Raw genomic sequence first — 18,734 nt, 5'->3', positions numbered from 1 at the left:
GACAAGTGGGGCGTGCATTCAAGGTGGACAAGGCTCTCTGTGGGCCTGCCTGGAAGGTGGAAGGAGGCAGAGGAGGGTGGGAAGGATGGGAGGGATTTAGACATGTCACATTATGAGGGAGACTGTGCCAGATGGAGAAATGGTAGGAACAACAGCAGAGTGACGGGAATCTACAGAACATTTCTGCCTGGGTTCAGGCCTCAGAGGCTAGGGGAATGGTGGTACCATGGAGAACCAGGGAAGGCCACAGAGGAAGGCCGGGTCTAGGCAGAAAGTTCACCTTCAAAAGTATTCTACCAGGGGTGACTGTGTTCATTTGGCTACACATAAGCAGTGACAGGTGGGAAGGAGAGGGAGCCCACAGTCAGAGAGGACTCCTCCGATGATGCTCCTCACCATTCTGGTCTCCACCCTGACCCTGCATCCCAACTCAGCTTCTAGCTATCAATCAGTTTCATAAATGGGCCAGCTGGCCTGGCTCTCTGCTAAGCTCTAACCCTGGCCTATGTAAAGAGATCTCTGGTCAGAATGAGCTGTGTCTTTGGCTGGATTTTGCTTCACTAGGAGCTGCTGTTCTTCTCTCTGCAAAGCCAGGGCTCAACTGTTTTGAGGGTAGGTTGAGAGCTTAGCCCCATTAGGCAGGCTTCATTTGGGGAGTAGAGACCAGAAATTCTGCTCAAGAAGGAGGGGAGAGAGACCACAAATATGGTAGGAGATTTTCTGGGAAGAACAAAAGGAAGCAAGAGGCATTTCTTCCTTCCAGTTTGGGCCTTTCAGTCAGCTACTCCTATGATTGATGGAGACATTTATCTGCTGCAGTTTTTTTGGAATCACCAATCTCTCTTCAGTGCTTAGCACCCCTCAGGAGAACACTGCTGGCATTATGAGGTGTGCATTTTAATTCTAAGAGAGTTGCAGGTGCAGGTAAAATGTTGATTAAATATGGAACTGGTAAGATAAGATAAGAGCCTACAGAAGAGTTGGCGTTTGGGGAGAGGTCCTAGCTCTGCTGCTGACTGAGTCCCCTCCTCCCTCCAGACTTCAGTTTTCTCACCTGTGAAATGAAAATACTGGGCTAGAGGATCTCCAAGCTTCTTTTGTACCCTGCCATGCTGACTGGTTTTGTGTCATAGTCCCAGCCTGGAGCTGGGTTTTGTGGGCAATGGTGGAGAAAAAAGCACAGAATTTGCTGTCTGGACAGGGCAGCCATGGAATTGGCTACAGTGAGCCACTCATAAGCTTTTAGATCAGTCTGAATCAGCTGAACAGAATTCTGATCTTGTAGGCCAGTGTAAAACCTCACACTCTGGCTCCTACCAGGCCTACCAGAGCTAGGTTTAATAAATGACTTAGGCCAGGTGCAGTGGCTCACACCTGTAATCCCAGCACTTTGGGAGGCTGAGAGGGGAGGATCCCTTGAGGCCAGAAGTTGAAGATCAGCCTGGGCAATGGTAGTGAGACTCTGTCTCTACCAAAAAAAAAAAAAAAAAAAAAAAAAAAAAATGACTTTTAAGAGCGATGGTCTCGAGACAATGGCTCAGCCTCCAGGACTCTTCCAGCGTGGCCGAAGACACCTTTCACACAAGATGGTAGGAGCAAATCATAGGCGCAGTTGCACCAAATTCACAGAAGATCAATTGAAAATCCTCATCAATACCTTCAATCAAAAGCCTTACCCAGGTTATGCTACCAAACAAAAACTTGCTTTAGAAATCAACACAGAAGAGTCCAGAATCCAGATTTGGTTTCAGAATCAAAGAGCTAGGTTCAGATTCCAGAAAAGACCAGGACCTGAGACTTTAGAATCAAGCCAGAGCCATGGGCAAGACCAACCTGATATGGAGTTTCAAAGTAGAGAAGCCAGACGGTGTCGTACCATCTACAGCCCCTCTCAATTACGCACTCTCATCGAGGCATTTATGAAAAACCCATACCCTGGGATTGATTACAGAGAACAACTTGCTAAGGAAATTGGTGTTCCAGAGTCAAGAGTCCAAATTTGGTTCCAAAATCGAAGATCTAGATTGCATCTCCAGAGAAAAAGGAAACTTGTGTCCTTAGAACCAGAAGACCAGGGCAAGATTTCTGAGGGACTGCAAGGTGCAGAAGATACACAAAATGGCACCAACTTCCCTAGTGACTCTCATTCCTCTAGAGCCAGAACATGGTGAACATGTTCAAGTTCAGCATACTTTATATTATCAGTTGGGCCCCAAATCTCTCACAGTCTGGGGGAAGAAAGTTGCCCAGGTGCCAAGGCAAGAGACTGAAGGCACAATCTGTCCCAGTATCATAAATAACTGATTACTCACATCTTGATGCAAAATCCACTGTCAATTAAAAAAAGAAGAAATAAATAAATAAATAAATAAATAAAGCAATAGTCTCCATATGCTGCCATGGGATCATATATCAAAAGAAGAGATAGTTAAAGACTAATTTTCAAATATTTTCAGAAGCAATGAAGCCCTTTTCTAAAGGAAAATTTATGTAGACTTCAGATAAAACAGATACAGCTCTGGCTGTTTTGGTAGAAGGGGCCTAGAGGATGGCTCAGCACACCCTCTTCTCACTTGCCCGACACCCTGTCTCCGCCATGGAACCCACAGACTCTGAGCAGTGCAGTTTGAACATGGCCAACCCAGGAGTCAATCTAATGTCAGATATGGGGACAAGTGAGATCCCTGATTCCAGGTCCATATTATGCCGCTGCCTTTTTAAAAGTCACTTCAAGAACCAGTATGTCAATTCTCCTTCTGTGTCTGCTATGAAACTTACACTGAAGATAAACAATGTGTGTTTCATTGAGCATTGCACAATGTCCACTATGGAAGGTCTCCACACTTCTATAAGACATTTTTCAGCAATTCATATTAGGAAAATCTTTATCTTTTCCCCATGAACTGAAACATCTCTCAGCTCTTTGTTCTAAAACAACACACAAAACTTTTGTCTTCTGCTAGAGGTACATTGCCATGGTAAGTAAGATGCACATCACTTAGTGTATTTCCACCTTTGCGGTGTGTGGGGCTGCTGTGGACCCACACAGTTAGCATCTATTTCAAGCTCCTGTGTCTTTCTGTACCTAAGAGGCTGGAAAATTGAAAATGGCATTTCCTAGATTCTCCTGCTCCTCGTATTCTGGATTTAAATCAGTTTCCACCATCCGATGCATCAATGCGTCTCTCTAGAAAGCGGACATGGAGCAGAGGCCATCTTCATGCTGTGCTGGCTCTTGCTGGTGGCCAGCACATCTCTAAGGTATGGGCATTCCTGCAGTGGTGACTCAATGTCCGGCTGTTAGCTTCACAGGCTTCATGGCACAGCAGCAGAAGTGTAATGGCTCCCCACTCCTGAGATTGGAAATTTGGCAGTGTGTTCTTGATTTCAACAATTCTGTGTGCTGAGCTTTGATTCTCTGCCTTCCTGATTATGGCAGAGATGGCATCTCCCCTGGTGAGTGAGTTAGGTGTCACGGTTCTGAATATCACTTCTGATGGCCCAGTCTAGGGCCCTCTTCTCCTCCCGTGTCCATAATTCATTCTGTAGTCATCAAATTCTCTATGTTATGGCCTTTTTGCTTAAAAACCCAACACCCAAGAGTAGATTCTACTTTCTTGACTTGAACCCTGACTGATACTCCTTAGTCACCAGGATGCTTAGATCCAAGTCTTGCTTCTTGTTCCTTGCTTCTTGTTGAAGTTGCATAGGGTCTCTGAGCCTCAATTTCCATATCTATCACTTCACAAAAGTAATAACCTCATTATAATTGTTTCTTTGTATGTCTCCCTATTGGTTCTGCTTCCCTCAGTGACAAATGGCTATTTGAGGTTTTACAGCTTATGGAGCCCTTTTCCTTATTATACTGGACCCTCACAGCCCACATGAGAGGCCAATAGGGAAGGTTTATTAGAATTAGAAGACCACATGGTCATTGCCATGGTGGAGGTATATACAAAATATGGTGGGCACCTAGGTGGGATGCTTTGAGTGGCTTGAAGGAGTTGGACGAAGCTTCTTAGAAGGCATGGCATCTGAGCTTCAAATGGTGAGATGTGTAGAGACAGATGGGCACTGAAGGGACTTAAACATCAGAGGGAGAAGCACCCACAAGGGCACGGAGGCACCCTCAGGAGAGTAGGCATGTGGTCCAGGACTCTTGGAGGAAGGGTGGTGGCTGGAGATGAGCCTTACCTAGAGGGCCTGTGTGAAGGGCCTGGCATCTCTGCCCAAGGGGAGTTTAGATTTTCCCTGTAGATGACTGAGAGGCAAGCAAGTTGAAACACTGTGGAGGATGGCCTGGAGGGGTGAGATTCAGAAGCAGAGAGACTGGTGGAGCCTGTGATGGCAGTTCAGATAAGAGATTATCAGGAGGTGGCAGTGATGAGGGGATTGGTGATCAATCAGATGTGGAGGGTCAGAGAGAGGAAATGGCAGAGGACCACTCCTTGGTTTCTGGCTTGGCCAACTGGGTGAATGGTGCTCACTCAAAAAGCAAGCTCTGGACGAGGAGCTGCTTGGCCATGTTGAATTTGCAATTGTCTGTTAATCAGTTGGTTGGCTAGGTCTGAAACTTGAGAGAGATCTGTGTGGAGGTATATATTTTAGAGTTGTTCAGTGTTCAGGTGGCAGTGACACCTTGGGTGTGGGTGATTTATTTTTTATTTTTTTATTTTTATTTTTAGAATGTGAAGAATGAGGGAGGATTTAAGATATAGCTAATGGTACTCAGTACTTAAAGAGATGTACAAAAGAGACAAGGGAGGAGTGGCCTGAGACAGAGAAAGAAAATTAAAGGAGGAGAGAGGTTCAAAGAAGATGCGGTGGTTAGCACTGTCAGAATTGCAGAGATATCCAAGGTGAGGACCGGAAAGTTTCTTTTGGGTTCAGCAGGTCACTGGGGACATTGGCAATTTGATATATTTTCCATATATATGTATATATGAGTGCCTACTATATGCCAGGCACTGTTCTTAGGGCTTAGGCTATCCAAGTGAATAATTCCATTCTAGAGGGGGAAGATAGCTAACAAAGAATGAATGCAACAAACAAGTATACTTGTAGCATGTTAGATGTACATTTATATTTATAGGTAAGAGCTGTAGATTAAAAAAAGTAGAACCTATACAAAGGAAATCAGGAATGTTGGGCAGGGGGTTCAATTTTAAATATGGTGGTCAAGCAAATACTTGAAAGCAGTTCAGGGGCTGACCATGTAAATATCTGAAAAAAGCATTTTAGAGAAAGAGCATAGCCATTAAAAAGGCCTTAAGGTGAGCCACGCCTGGCATGCTCTAAAAACTACCGAGGAAGGCAGCTGGGGTGGGTATGTGAGGGAGAGTAGCAGGAGATAAACTCAGGGAGGTAAGGGTAAAGTAGAGGCAAATCTTCCAGGGCCTTGTAGGCTATGGAAGGAACTTGGTTTTTGGGGACCTTGGAGAGTTTTGAGTCAGGGAATAACATGGTCTAAATTATGCTCTGGCTACCCTGTTGATAATAGGGTGTGGGGAGGGTGGGGTCACACAGGGAGACCTGCTGTTGTAGGAATCCAGGCAGCTTGGGTCAGGGTGATGGCAGGGAGGCGGTCAGAAGTGGTCAAATTTTGGATATACTTTGAAGGCAAAGCCATAAGAAATCCTGAGAGATTGGGATGTGTAGGGCAAAAAAAAAAAAAAAAAAAGAAGAAAAAGGTGAACTTTGTATTTCTTAGCATGAGCAACTAGGATGGCTTTGCCCTCAACGGAAGTGGTGAAGACTATGGGTGAAAAGGTTTGGGTTCAAAAATCATCATCAGACGTTCAGCTTTGGACGTGTTGAGTTTGAGCCGTCCATTAGACATCTAAATGTAGATGTGGACTAGGCACTTTTCGTAGCTGAGAGGGGTGGAAGCTGGTGGTGCTCACCTTGGGGAGGAAATGTAGGTGAGAAAGTGGAGGCTGAAACTGTAGACCATGTGTCCCACGAGCTTGGCTGCGAAAGAATGGTGTGCTCTGTGGTGACAGCGGGAAAGAGGGATGGGTTGAAGGAGACTTTTTTTTTGCCAGGGTCTCACTCTGTTACCCAGGCTGGAGTGTAGTGGTACAATAATAGGTCACTGCAGCCTAAACCTCCTGGGCTCAGGTGATCCTCCCACCTCAGCCTCCTGAGTAGCTGGGACTATAGGCATGCACCACCACACCTGGCTCACTTTTCTATTTTTTTGTAGAGATGGGATTTCATCATGTTGTTCAGGCTGGTTTCAAATTCCTGGGCTCAAGCGATCCTCCCATCTTGGCCTCCCAAAGTGCCGGGATTACAGATGTTGAGCCACTGTGCCTGACCAACACTTTTTAAAAAGAGAAGATGCATGAGCTTGTTCACGGAAAGAAGTAAAGAATCCAGTGGGAATCCAGAGGCTGACAGTCATCAAAGAGGTAGCCAGGTCTTTGAGGAGTCAGTGACAACAGATACATCTGAACATCCAGATATCCCTTCCTTTGAGGAAGGGTACGGTGAAGGACATATGGAGTCGGATTTCTATGGGGTGGTGATGGGAGGGGGAGGGAGTTGGGAGATATTTATTTATGTTTCTGTAAAATAAGAATTAGGGACAACTAAGAGAAGGGAAATTGGGTTGGGAACTTGAGGAAAAACATATGTGTTTAGAAGAGTCCTTGAGAAGACAATTGAGGAGCAGCCAGAAGTGTTGATGGTACAGCTGACACCATAAATTTGTGGGACATCATTCTTCCCCATGGTGAGATATTTTCTAGCAGTCCAAAAATTAACCCCTGTCTAGAAGGAGGATATTTAAATCAATGCAGGATTTGGAGTTTATTGGGGGTAGATATGATAGAAAGACAAGAAGAGGACAGTGCCAAGGTGGCGGACAAGAGAACAACTGAAGTGGAACCTGGTAGGGTATTGGCTGGATGTGGAAGTGAAGTTAGATGGTGCAGGTAGATATGGAGAGCCAGGTAGAGTCAGGAGCTCAGAGGCCAAGGTGTAAGGGCAGAGAGTAAGTGTAGTGGGAGGACCTGAGTGAGAGCTGGAGGGATGAGAGGCTCTGATCTGGTGTGCAATTGAGACGAAGACTTGAATGATGAGGTAGTTCTTGTTGGTGTTGAAGATGTAACTAGGAGGGTGGGCGCCAGTATAGAAAGGGAAGAGTCACTGGAGTTGAGAATGTTAAGGACCTGGAAACTAGGATGTTCAGTGTCATTTACATGATAAACAATTCTCCCAAGATGGTGCCAGGAATTACGGTGAAAAGGAAGTCATTTGGTCTGGTCGATAAACCCCTCAATCTAAGTGTGGAAAGTCTAGGCACTCCCTAAAGAAAAGTGACAATGAGGAGTTGAGGACAACGTGATGGTTGGCTTTGCCACCAAGGAAAGAGAGGGGTTTTGTCCAAAAGCTGAAGAGGAATGGCCTGGTAAGTTAGTTTCTCTTCCTGAAGTCCCTCTGTTTATTTTTTTGCATCTCTGACAGCCTGCATTCTGTTTGGCTTCCTACTATTACCGATTTTTTTACACTATTAGGTCCTTCAGGACAGGTACAATGTGCTTTCATGCTGTAAATATTTAATGAACGTCGGTTTACAAATGGAAGGTGGGCCAGATTGTGATTTACGTTGGTTATGTTGCCTGAAACCAAATAAGCAAGAGCTTTATTTTTTGTCTAGCAATTTGCATCTTCAACAGAAGCACCCCATTCCCATTGTTCAAGGTCTGAGGATTTCTGGACTCACATGAAAAACAAGACAGATGTAAGATTCCCTTCTTTGTCACCCCCTGAGACCTTGATCTAGAAGTTTTCATGAAACCTGAGTTTGCTCAGGCTCCTGGTGACCTGACAACTGATGGGGAAACACAAGAAACTGGAGAGATGCCAAGCCCAGAAATGGCTGCTGGAAACCAAAGATTCTAACAGAAGATTACTTGTACAATGAACAGCAAACCGAATGCAAAGGCAAATATTTAATTTTAGGTGGAGCCTTATTTTCCTTATATCAGAATAACAGAGACCTTGGATCAAAGCCTCTGGGACTAATGACAAAAAAATTAAATTAAGTGTAATTATATGCCACTCAAAGACTCCTGGGAAGCCATTCAAATATGCAAGGGTCCTTTGTGAGAGGTAGAGTTAGTTCTTCCTGATTGAGAAAGGCAAACTGAGGAGGAGGTGGGCAGAGTGGATGTAATTGTATTTGATAAACTCAATTACTACTTCTCAGCAACTGTGATGTGTCCTGCTAATACAATGGAAAAATGATTATGTGTTCTATCCCTTTGATGATCCAAGTGAACAAAAGTAGAAATAACAAAGTTTCTAGAACCTGGCAACTTCAAGGCAAGACCAGATCCTAAATTATGGAAGATATTTCAGAACGTATTAATACAGATTGGACTGACCTACTTAGCCTGTTTGTGGATGGCAGATACCTGAATGCCAGGAACAAAGGGATGTTGGTATCCCCTTGAAGGCAGGTACTAGGTCTCTATTTATTCTCCTGTTGCACACAGCATAGGCATTGCCCATAGTTGCTTTGGGGAATGCTCTGTTTCTGCCCCCTGAGTAATGAGGCCATGCTGCTTTTTGGATATAGTTGTATATACAGTAGTTGCCTCTGGTGTTTTCTCTTTGGGGTGGTTGTGAAAGGCAGCTTTAGTTCACACAGTGATTCCATGTTAGCCCTTAGAGACTTAGATATGTAAAAATTAGCAAACAAATCCAAAACAAAACCTTTACCTTAAGCCAAAAACTAGTTATGGCTTGAATTGGATTAACAACATTCTTTTCATTGTGCTATGAGTGCCAATACATATTTTGCCTTTCCAGTTTTTTAAAACCTATCTTTGTCCTAACCTTCAGACTCCCATGTCTAGCTGTTCCCTGGCTGCTTCTGCAGGCACTCAGATTCGATCCTCTTCTCCTCCTCCTAAACCTTCTCCTTCTCTCCACCTAAGCCTCCACCGTCCTCCGCAGTCCCCTCCCCCCGGCAACTCCTGGGAGTGACCTAGAGTCACTGTTTTCTCTCATCTAATCTAATGGGCATCTCCCAAATAGCCCTCTCCCAACTTTCCTCTCAGGCCTGTCCTCTTTCTCCAACTCCAGCAACAGTCATAGGACATGCCCTTCTTGCATCACATGGACGGGGCCACCATTCCCACCTGGCTTCCCGAACTCTGTCTTCTCATCAATCCACCCTGTATGTTGCTGCTGTAATACTCTTTGAAAACAAAGTAAAACAAACGAAATGCAGAGGGACTACACTGCACATGCCACAGTGATTAAGAGCATGGACTTTGTGAACTCCGGCTCTGCCACGTCCTGGCTGGGGAGCCTTAGTCACTTCTCTGGTAAAACTAGGACTAAAAATAATCCCTGCGGCAGAGAGCTATTGAGACAATTCAGTGAGCAAATCTGTAAAGGATGGTGCCTGGTTCAGAGTTACCTTTCGGTGACTGACCACAGCTTAGAGCAATCGTTTCCACATCGTGCTTAGGCCTGGGACTCTTCCTGTCAGTGAGCAGTTTTTGGTATTCTGAGGAAAGCAGGGGAACATTGACATAGAAAAGACTATTCAGATTCTACTTTTGTTTTAAATTTTATGTGAATGTTTTAAATTGAAAACTAATTTTCCCTTAAGCTTTTCAAAAACTACACATCCTTTAAAAATTACTTATTAATACATATTTTTAGAGATGGCAGTCTCACTATGTTGCCTATGTTGCCCTCCAACTCCTGTGCTCAGGTGATCCTTCCACCTCAGCCTCCCAAGTAGCTGGTGGGGCAGGGAGCTGGACTACAGGCACACACCACTACATCTGGCTTAAGCTTTTAAGTTTAACTTGCAGATTTCATTCTATTTGTTAATCTACCAAATATTTAGGGTTATGTTAAAGGGGCCCCTAAAATGTCCAAACTGCCTTTGAAATTCTGTACATTCTATTTTTAAAGAGTTCCAACTGTGTAATTAACATTATCTTCTAAACTGTTTCACAATTTTCAAAAATATGTCAAACATTTATTTGTGTGTGTGTATAACTTTCAGTATTCTTTTGTTCTTTTTTTTCCCTTTTGAGACAGGATCTTGCCCTCTCACCCAGGCTGTAGTATAGTGGTAAGATCACAGTTCACTGCAGCCTAAGCCCCCTGGGCTCAAGTGGTCTTCTCACCTCAGCCTCTTGAGTAGCTGGGACCACGCTCAGCTAATTTAAAAAAATGTTTTTTTTCTAGAGACGAGGTTTCATGATGTTGCCCAAGCTGGTCTCGAACTGCTCGCTTTAAGCAGTCCTTCTGCCTCGGACTCCCAAAGTGCTGGGAGTACAGGCTTGAGACACTGCACCTGGCCTACTTTCATTATTCTTTGTAAACTTAAAGCCTATTGTAATTTTTAATTTAAAATTATAAGACTAAAGTAATAGAAATCCTAGATTAGAATCATAAGTCTAATTTTTTTATACTCTAATTTGAAAATTCTCTTAAACATGATATCAGTTCAAATATTTATATGTATTAGTATTATTTTTATTTTTATTTTTTTGAGATGGAATTTCAGTCTTGTTGCCCAGTCTGGAGTGCAATGGCGCAATCTTGGCTCACCACAACCTCCGCCTCCTGGGTTCAAGCGATTCTCCTGCCTCAGCCTCCCAAATAGCTGGGATTATAGGCATGAGCCACCATGCCCGGCTAATTTTGTATTTTTAGTAGAGATGGGGTTTCACCATGTTGGTCAGGCTGGTCTCAAACTCCCGACATCAGGTGATCCACTGCCTCAGCCTCTCAAAGTGCTGGGATTACAGGCGTGAGTCACTGCGTCCAGCTATTCTTAAAATTTAACATGTTACTTTTAAATAGATTTATTTAATCATTTATATACTTAAATTTAAATATTTTAGGATCAGAAAGGCACCTATTCAATAAGAAAACAATTGTGTCATCTCAACTTGAGTGATTTGGGGCTTTTGACAAAAATGTTCTGAGTTTATTAACCAGTGAAGATCCTGGCCAGGGCACAAAGCTTGACTTTTGCCCATGACACTGGAGTAGGCTCAGGTCTCTGACCTCCAGATGGCCACTGTAAGCCCATTCCTCTATATTCAGTATCAGATTACACATTTTGGTAACTGCCTATTACCTCACCAGTATCACAGCAAACTCTGCTACTCTTTCGGTTAAAGTTTCTGTTTCTTTGACTTTCTAAGGTGTTAATATTTACATGTATTTTGCTCCTGGTTCTTTATACCCTTGCAAGTCAATTTTATCATATGATTAAGGAGCAGATAAAATCTTGTTTTCTTTCTCCTCTATATTTTTCACTCTAGTATGGCTACCACTGTCACAGATATTAAAATGACATTAACCGTCCTGACTTCCACTTCTGCTCAATATGAAATAACAGGGACTGAATTGATCAATCCTCCTACCGGAAACAACAACACACACACACATGCAAACCAAACAAAGTTTATGAAACAATGGCTCTCAAGACTTTGGGCTAGACTTTGCAGAATGGAGAATGGAAGAGGAGACAGCTCTACAGAGAGAACTCTAGATATCCACAGAGGGTCATCCTCAAGTGTTCCATTGAGTACTGCTCAGTGCATGCACGTGAGAAACCACCTGGGGCACCTAAGAGGACTAGAGGGAACTGTAGCCAGAGATCACACAGAGATGAGCAAAGTACTCCGTCCCAATACTAGCCTGGAGGTCCTCAAAACATAGAGTATTGGGTAGACTGAGAAGGGTCTTTCCTAGCTAATCGGGAAAATGAACCCTAGACTAAATGCTGCTCTTGTGTATAAAAGCAAGATCTGGAAGGATCAGTGTTTCCAAGTAATGGTATTCAAAAAAAAAAGGAAAGAAAAAAACTTAATAATTAGAAGAATATAAAAAAAATGTTCAGCACTCAACAAGATAGAGGAAGTTCTGTATCTGTTGGAAGTTCTTCAAGCAGGAGGTAAATGATATCAGAGTAATCCTGGATCTACATGAAGAAATTAAGAGTAGCAGAAATAGTAACTGCGTGGGTAAATGTACAGACTTTTTCTCCCTTATTTAGATTTCTTTATAAGGCATAGACTTTTAAAGCAAAAATACAGCGTGTTTTATAACATCCGTAGAAGTGAAATGTATGTCAATAGCACAAGGGACAGGAGGGAAGAAACGTTAAGTTATGCTGTTCAAGTGTTCTTTTACTATATGAGTAGTGTAATAACCCTTGAAAGTGAAAATGCATACTGTACAGGAAAAACAAAATGTTTTCTTCTCTATATTCATAACACTTCTGACACCAAATGTGTGTGTATGGTTTTTCCCACACCAGGCATTTCTCCACTTTCCCTTGGACACCAACTGGCTGTCTTATAATTCAATTAAATTATGACAGTATCTACCTGGAGTTAGCACAGATTTCACAGGTTAAGGGCTCAATCTCACAATGCTGCCTCTGACTTCAGATGCCAATCACAAGTAGTGGGTCCCAGGTTACTCACAACTTCTGTCTGGCTTAGGATATTCCCATGATCCCCCTCCTCAGGTTTTATCATTTGCATTTGCTAGGATGACTCACAGAACTCAGGAAAACACATTTACAAACTTATACAAAGGGCATTGCAACAGATACAGAAGAACAGTCAGATGAAGAGATACATAAGGTGAGGTCCGGAAGGGTCCCAAGTGAAGGAGTTTCTGTCTCTGTGGGGTTGGGGTGTGCCATTCTTCCAGCAAGTAGATATGTTCACTATTCCAGAAACTCCACAAAGCCTGTACTTTATATGGAGGCTTCATCACATAGGCATGATTAATTATTCACTCAATCTTCAGTTCTTCTCCCCTCCCAGAGGATGGAGGATGGGGCTGAAAGTTCCAGGTTTCTAATCTTGGTGTGGTCTTTCTGGTGACCAACTCCCTCCAGGAGCCCACCAAGGGTCACCTCATTAGAACAAAAGATGCCCCTATTGCCCAGGAAATCCCAAGGGATTTAGGATCTCTGGGTCAGGAACCTGGCTCAAAGACCAAATATTAGAACAAAAGATGCTCCTAGTACTCCTATTGCCTAGGGCACTACAAGGGTTTTAGGAGTTCCTGCATCAGAAACCAGGGTCAGAGACTAATATGTACATCTTTCTTTTTATTTCACACATTCTATAAACCCTGACCACCATGGAGCCTAGCTAATAAGCCATCAAAAGAGATCACATAAATACTCAATCCAAAAGAAGACAGAAAAAGAAAACAGATGGGATGAATAGAAAACAAATATCAAGATGGTAGCTTTAAACTCAATCATATCAATAATCACATTAAGTGGAAATGGTGTAAGCTCCTAAATAAAAAGATATTGTCACATTGGATAAAAATGCAAAACCCAACTACATACTGCCCACAAGAAACCAATTTTAACCACCAAAACTTAATCTGCATATTTAAAGACTGATACAAATATTTTAAATATAAATATATGAATGGGTTTAAAAGGATAAAAAAATACCAACTTTAGTATCAACATTGCCAAACATAGTAGATTTCAGAATAATGAATATTACCAGAGATAGTCGTTTTATAATAATGGGGTCAATTCATCAATGAGGCAATATTCGTAAACATTTATGCATCTAATAACAGCACTTCAAAATATATGAAACAAAAATTGATAGAACTGCAAGGAGGAATAGAAAAATCCAAACAAATAGAAAACCAATAAGGATACAGAAAACTCGGACAATGGTATAAACCAACTTGACCAAATTGATACTTTATAGGTCATTCCACCCAACACCACCTGAATGCACATTTTTGTCAAATTCATGTAGAAAATTTATGAAGATAGAATATATTCTAGGCCATAAAACAAGTGTCAATATATTTAGGTGCATTCAAGTCCTACAAAGTATGTTCGCTGACCACAATGGAATTAAGTGAAAAATTCATAAAGAGATCTGGAAAATCTTCAACTATTTGGAAACTATATAATATACTTTTAAAAAATAAGTCAAAGAAAAAAATGAAAGATATTAGAAATATTTAAAACTGAATGAAAATGATAATACAGGATTTCACAGTGCTTTGCAGCTAAAGCTGTACTTAGGGGAAAATTTATAGCATGAAAGATGCCTATATTAGAAAAGATCTCCAGTCAGTGACTTCAGCTTTCACCTTAAAAAAGCAGAATAAAAACAGCAAATAATACCCAAAAATGTGAGCAGAAGAAGGGAAATTACAAAGATCAGAGTGCAAATCTGTGAACAAAAATACACAGAACTAATAGAGAAAATCAAAAGCTAGTTCTGAGAGAAGGTCAAGAAAAATGATAAACCTCTTGCCAAACTTAAAGGAAAACATGAACAACCAGTACCAGGTATGAGGGAGGTAATATCACTATTAAGAGGATAATAAGGGATATTATAAACAACTTTATGTCAGTAAATTTGGCAATTTAGAAGAATGGACACACTTGCTGAAAGACACTGGTGAATATTAAGTAGGCTGAATTTATATGTGCCTGAAGAAATTGGAATTACATTTCTTTTTAATAGACAAGGTCTTGCTCTGTCACCCAGGCTTGAGTGCAATGGCACAATCATAGCTCACTGTAGCCATGAACTCCTGGGCACAAGCGATCTCCCACATAGCTGGGACTACAGGTACACACCACCACGCCTGGTGAAGTTTTGTCTTTTTTTGATAGAGATGGAGTCTTGCTATGTTGCCCAGGAGGATCTCGAACTTCTGGCCTCAAGCAATCCTTCCACCTTGGCCTTCCAAAGTGCTGGGAATTACACACAGGAGCCATCATTCTGGCCTTGATTTACATTTTTTAACAATATGCAGATTTTCTTTGAGCTGCCTTTTCCCCCAGTTTTTCAAATGAGTGTGTACCTTCATGTATGTGTATTCACATGCAGAAAACTTTGGACATATTTTTCTGCAATTGAAATAGTTTTCAAGTTTCTGAACAAAATTTATTTTCATGAATGCTAAGTTCTTGAGGGGAAAAGTCTCCTTTCAAGCTGAGCTGCAGACAGGTTTCCAAGGACTGAGGGTCCATTTGGAGATATTCAAGCCTGACTCTCTGGATTTCCTTTGTTTAAAAATACATGCTTCCCAGGTATTGCAAAGATGAGACTGTGCTGCTGTGAGTGCTCACATGGTGAGGGGCCCTCCAAAGCACGTGACAAGGGTTGAGCCAGAGTCACCTCAGTGTCTTGGAAGCCCCATGCTTCCCTGGGTCTCTGTCCCCACTTCTCCACCCAGGAAGGGGTTCAGAGCTGAGGGATGAGCCTCCAGTGTAATGTACATGGGGCAGTTTACCCCAGAATCTTGAACAACTTGAATTTAGAACATCTTAGTCTGTCCCAGTTTAAACAGTGGAAAATCAACTTAAGGATCTTCTCCGTTCTATGCAGTCACTGGTTGGAACCTGGAGGGAGGCTGGAATGAGTTCTTGCCTCTGTTGCTCAGAAATATATAAATGGGAAAACATGACCATTGTTGGATGAAGAGGAGTGGAAGGAGACTTAAGGGGACATTGGTTGTTAAAGCAGGAGACCTGGAGATACTGGGGTGAGCTGGGGAGACATGAGAGTGGCCTTTGGGGATTATGAGGGCTCAAGAAGCAGTAGGTGCCCAGGGGTGGTGGGTACCCAGAAGGCAGGGAGGGCAGAGGCAGGGCCAACATGTGCTACATAATGTTTTCAACTTTCAACATTCCTCTGTGGTTAGAGGACTTGCACTATATTTCAGATATGCACAGAAGATCTGGCAAAGGGGAATATGCCTACCAGCCACATTCCAGAAGCTATTAACTGGGAGACACTATATGACAAATTACTTGAATCAGGTGTTACAGATGAGCTCAGGGATGACATTCCTATTAGGCTATTAAGGGCTTTCAGGGTGTCTGGTAATGTCTCTGATCCAGTTTCATTCCCCAAGTCTCTAGGGAGCACCTGCTATGTGCCCCCATTCAGTGCCAGTTTCTCTGGTCCTTGACCTAGGCCTTCCCAGAGGGAGCTTTCAGTTCAGTAAAGGGGAGACAGCACGGCTAATTAGAGAAAAATCGGCAGCTTAGGGCTGCCGCTGAGTGTGACCCATAGGAAGCAGACATGGGCAGAGGGAGAACCAGTGTGGGCAGGAGTTTGGGAATCTGAATAGAGCTGGGACAGGTATCAGAGGGCCAGTCTGGAGAGTCTATTAGGCCAACACAGGGTGACTTTTACCATATAATGAAATGCTTAACAACTCCAGTAAAATTGATACGATGTATAAACCCAGTTGAAGGTTTAGGATTTAAGGGACTAGAACGGCCTGTGTGGCTCTATCTGGAAAAAGCTTTTGGGAACACCAAACAGGTGGCATCGGGCCCTGTGAGGGATGTGTGCAGCCTGGGGCCCCTGCCCATGTATTTCTAGACACTGTTTTCTCCAGGGAGGTGGGAGAGAGGTGAGGTATGCACTGGCCTTGATCTGCAATATTGAGGTTATTGGTAAAAGTTCTTTAGGTTTCCTTCAAGGTGTTAGGGAATCGCTCCAGTTGTCAGATTGCGGGGTAAGTCAGGGTGACAATAACTTAGGAACACTGTTGGGGGAGGGGTGTTGCCTTGAAGGCCGCCTGTGGCCATATGCATGTTAGAATTGTGTACACCAGAAGACAGGGATGAGGTCTAGGGAACTGGACTCTCTGGCTAGAACTCAGCTGGGCACATGGCAACTGGGGGTCCCATTCCAGGGGCAGAACTGGGGTACAGGGTCTGCTGGATATGAAGGTCTGAATAAGAAACAGAGCCCTAGCTATGTCCCAAAGGAAGCCTGAGCTCACGGCACTGTGAGAGTGGGAGTGTGGTGCATCAGTGTATTTTTGGTGAATGCTAATGTTGGTTTAAGTACCTGGGCTGGCATGCCCCTTCCTGTTGTGTGAAGGGTTTAGATCCTTTCTTGGCTAAGAAAATGAAGCATTAGGCTGATTGCCATTTTGTTATGAAATTTCTCCCAAGCATGTAACCTTCAGAGTGAACAGGCTGTGGCAACGTCAAATAAAAATCAGATGAACCAAACCAGTCCCAATTTACACATGAGTGTGTTTTGCAGGAAGGAAACTGGGCTCTAAAAGGTAATGCTGGCAAAAAAAAAAAAATGCTGAAATAATCAAATATTTGTTTAAATTATTACTTGCCATGCATACAGTTTTAAGAATTTAATGAAAAGTTAAAATAGATGTCTATAGGGAGAAAGGGAAGAGGGTGTCCTTCAAATAAGTTTCCCCTAATATTGTTTTAACTATTTGTCTTTAAAAATTTTTTCCTTTTATGTATTTGTACACATGCACGCATATCTTATGGGGTCATGACCCTACAATATGCATAGTTCCCTTTCCATTTTCCACCTTGGCATTTTTATATAGTTGCTTCGTGGATTGATTGATTATCTACTTACTTATTTGAGACAGTCTTGCTCTCACCCAGGCTGGAGGACAGTGGCACAATCTCAGCTCACTGTAGCCTTGACCTCCTAAGCTCAAGCGCTTCTCCCACCTCAGCCTCCTGAGTAGCTGTGACTACAGGTGCATGTCACCAGGCCTGGCTAATTTTTTAATTTTTTGTAGAGATAGAGTCTCGCTATGTTGACCAGGCTGGTCTCAAACATCTGGGCTCAAGTAATGCTTCCACCTCGGTCTCCCAAAATGCTAGAATAAGAAATGTGGGTCACCATGTCTGGCTGGATTTTATTATTTTAATTGCAAGTTGTCAATTTATAATTGTATAATTTTATGGGGTACAAGGTGATGTTACGATTTATGAATACAATGTGCAAATAAATAAAAGCAGTTAACATATCCAGCACCTCAATACTTACTATATTTTGTGGTGAGAACATTAGAAGCTTCATGGACTTTTAAATGAGCCTTGTTCACAGTTGCGTAATGTGTGAGCAGTTCAGAGTTTAATGAAATGCTCCTCTTCGGAGAGCTAGGTTATTTCTGTTAATTCCCTATTAGAAATTAAATGATTTAATTATGGTCTGAATTTCTAATTTATTTCTCATTAGACAAGATTCTCGGACCCTTGCCATTCTGGCTGGTCTTCTCTGGACAAAGTCTGGTTTGTCATTAAATGTTAAATTTAATGATTTCTTGAAGAGAAATGTTTTGGGTGCAAATTAGGGAACGCTTTAAGGAAGGAAAACTAGGATTAAAGGGACTCAGAAAGTGGGCAAAGAAACCTGAAACCATCACAACAGGGGCCACTGTCAGTTGTTCCCCGCCTCCTGGATGTGTCACCTGAGGTCACCTGTGCTCCTGGATTCTTTGAAGTTTGTTCCGCATCACTTTCACTGCCCTGTGTTAGGTCCACTCAGATGCTGTGGAAAGGTGACTGTGTTTTATTTACTCTTCTCTGTATAGCAAGAGAAGGGTGGGCTGCTCTCTATAATACTCTGATTAGAAAATCCAAAGTTTCACTTGTCACTTTGCAAAGGGGGTAATTGATTTGAATAATGATTACTGTTGCACCTGAAGTGTTTTATTTCTGATCACACTGGTGGGACTTCTGCTTGGGAGAGGAGACAGAAGCCAGGGGAACTTTAAATCAAAGGTTTTGGTGTCCCCGCTCCCTTGAAGACCCATGGAAAAGCTGTAACATACAGTCACACATCATGGGATTCAGTTTACAACAACTTAGGCAAGTTGCAGCAAAACAAAACAGCTAGAAAGTAAAGTGACCAATATTTGCTTCACAGTCTACTCCGAGGTGG

At 42.6% G+C, this 18,734-nt stretch overlaps 1 protein-coding gene across 1 annotated transcript; it reads left to right on the top strand.

Annotated features, from left to right (window-relative positions):
* Positions 1 to 1,521: 1,521 nt before the first annotated feature.
* On the top strand, positions 1,522 to 2,230 carry LOC105731832 (double homeobox protein A-like). Its single transcript, XM_012473746.3, has one exon. It carries the CDS (start codon positions 1,533 to 1,535, stop codon positions 2,169 to 2,171), a length of 639 nt encoding a protein of 212 aa, XP_012329169.1. The 5' UTR covers positions 1,522 to 1,532; the 3' UTR covers positions 2,172 to 2,230.
* Positions 2,231 to 18,734: the final 16,504 nt, after the last annotated feature.

This window comes from Aotus nancymaae, unplaced genomic scaffold (genome assembly GCF_030222135.1).
Source record: "Aotus nancymaae isolate 86718 unplaced genomic scaffold, 86718_ANA_hifiasm-v0.15.2.pri h1tg000057l, whole genome shotgun sequence".
In the NCBI taxonomy this organism is placed as follows: Eukaryota; Metazoa; Chordata; class Mammalia; order Primates; family Aotidae; genus Aotus; species Aotus nancymaae.
This window is presented reverse-complemented; position numbering and strand designations above follow the sequence as displayed.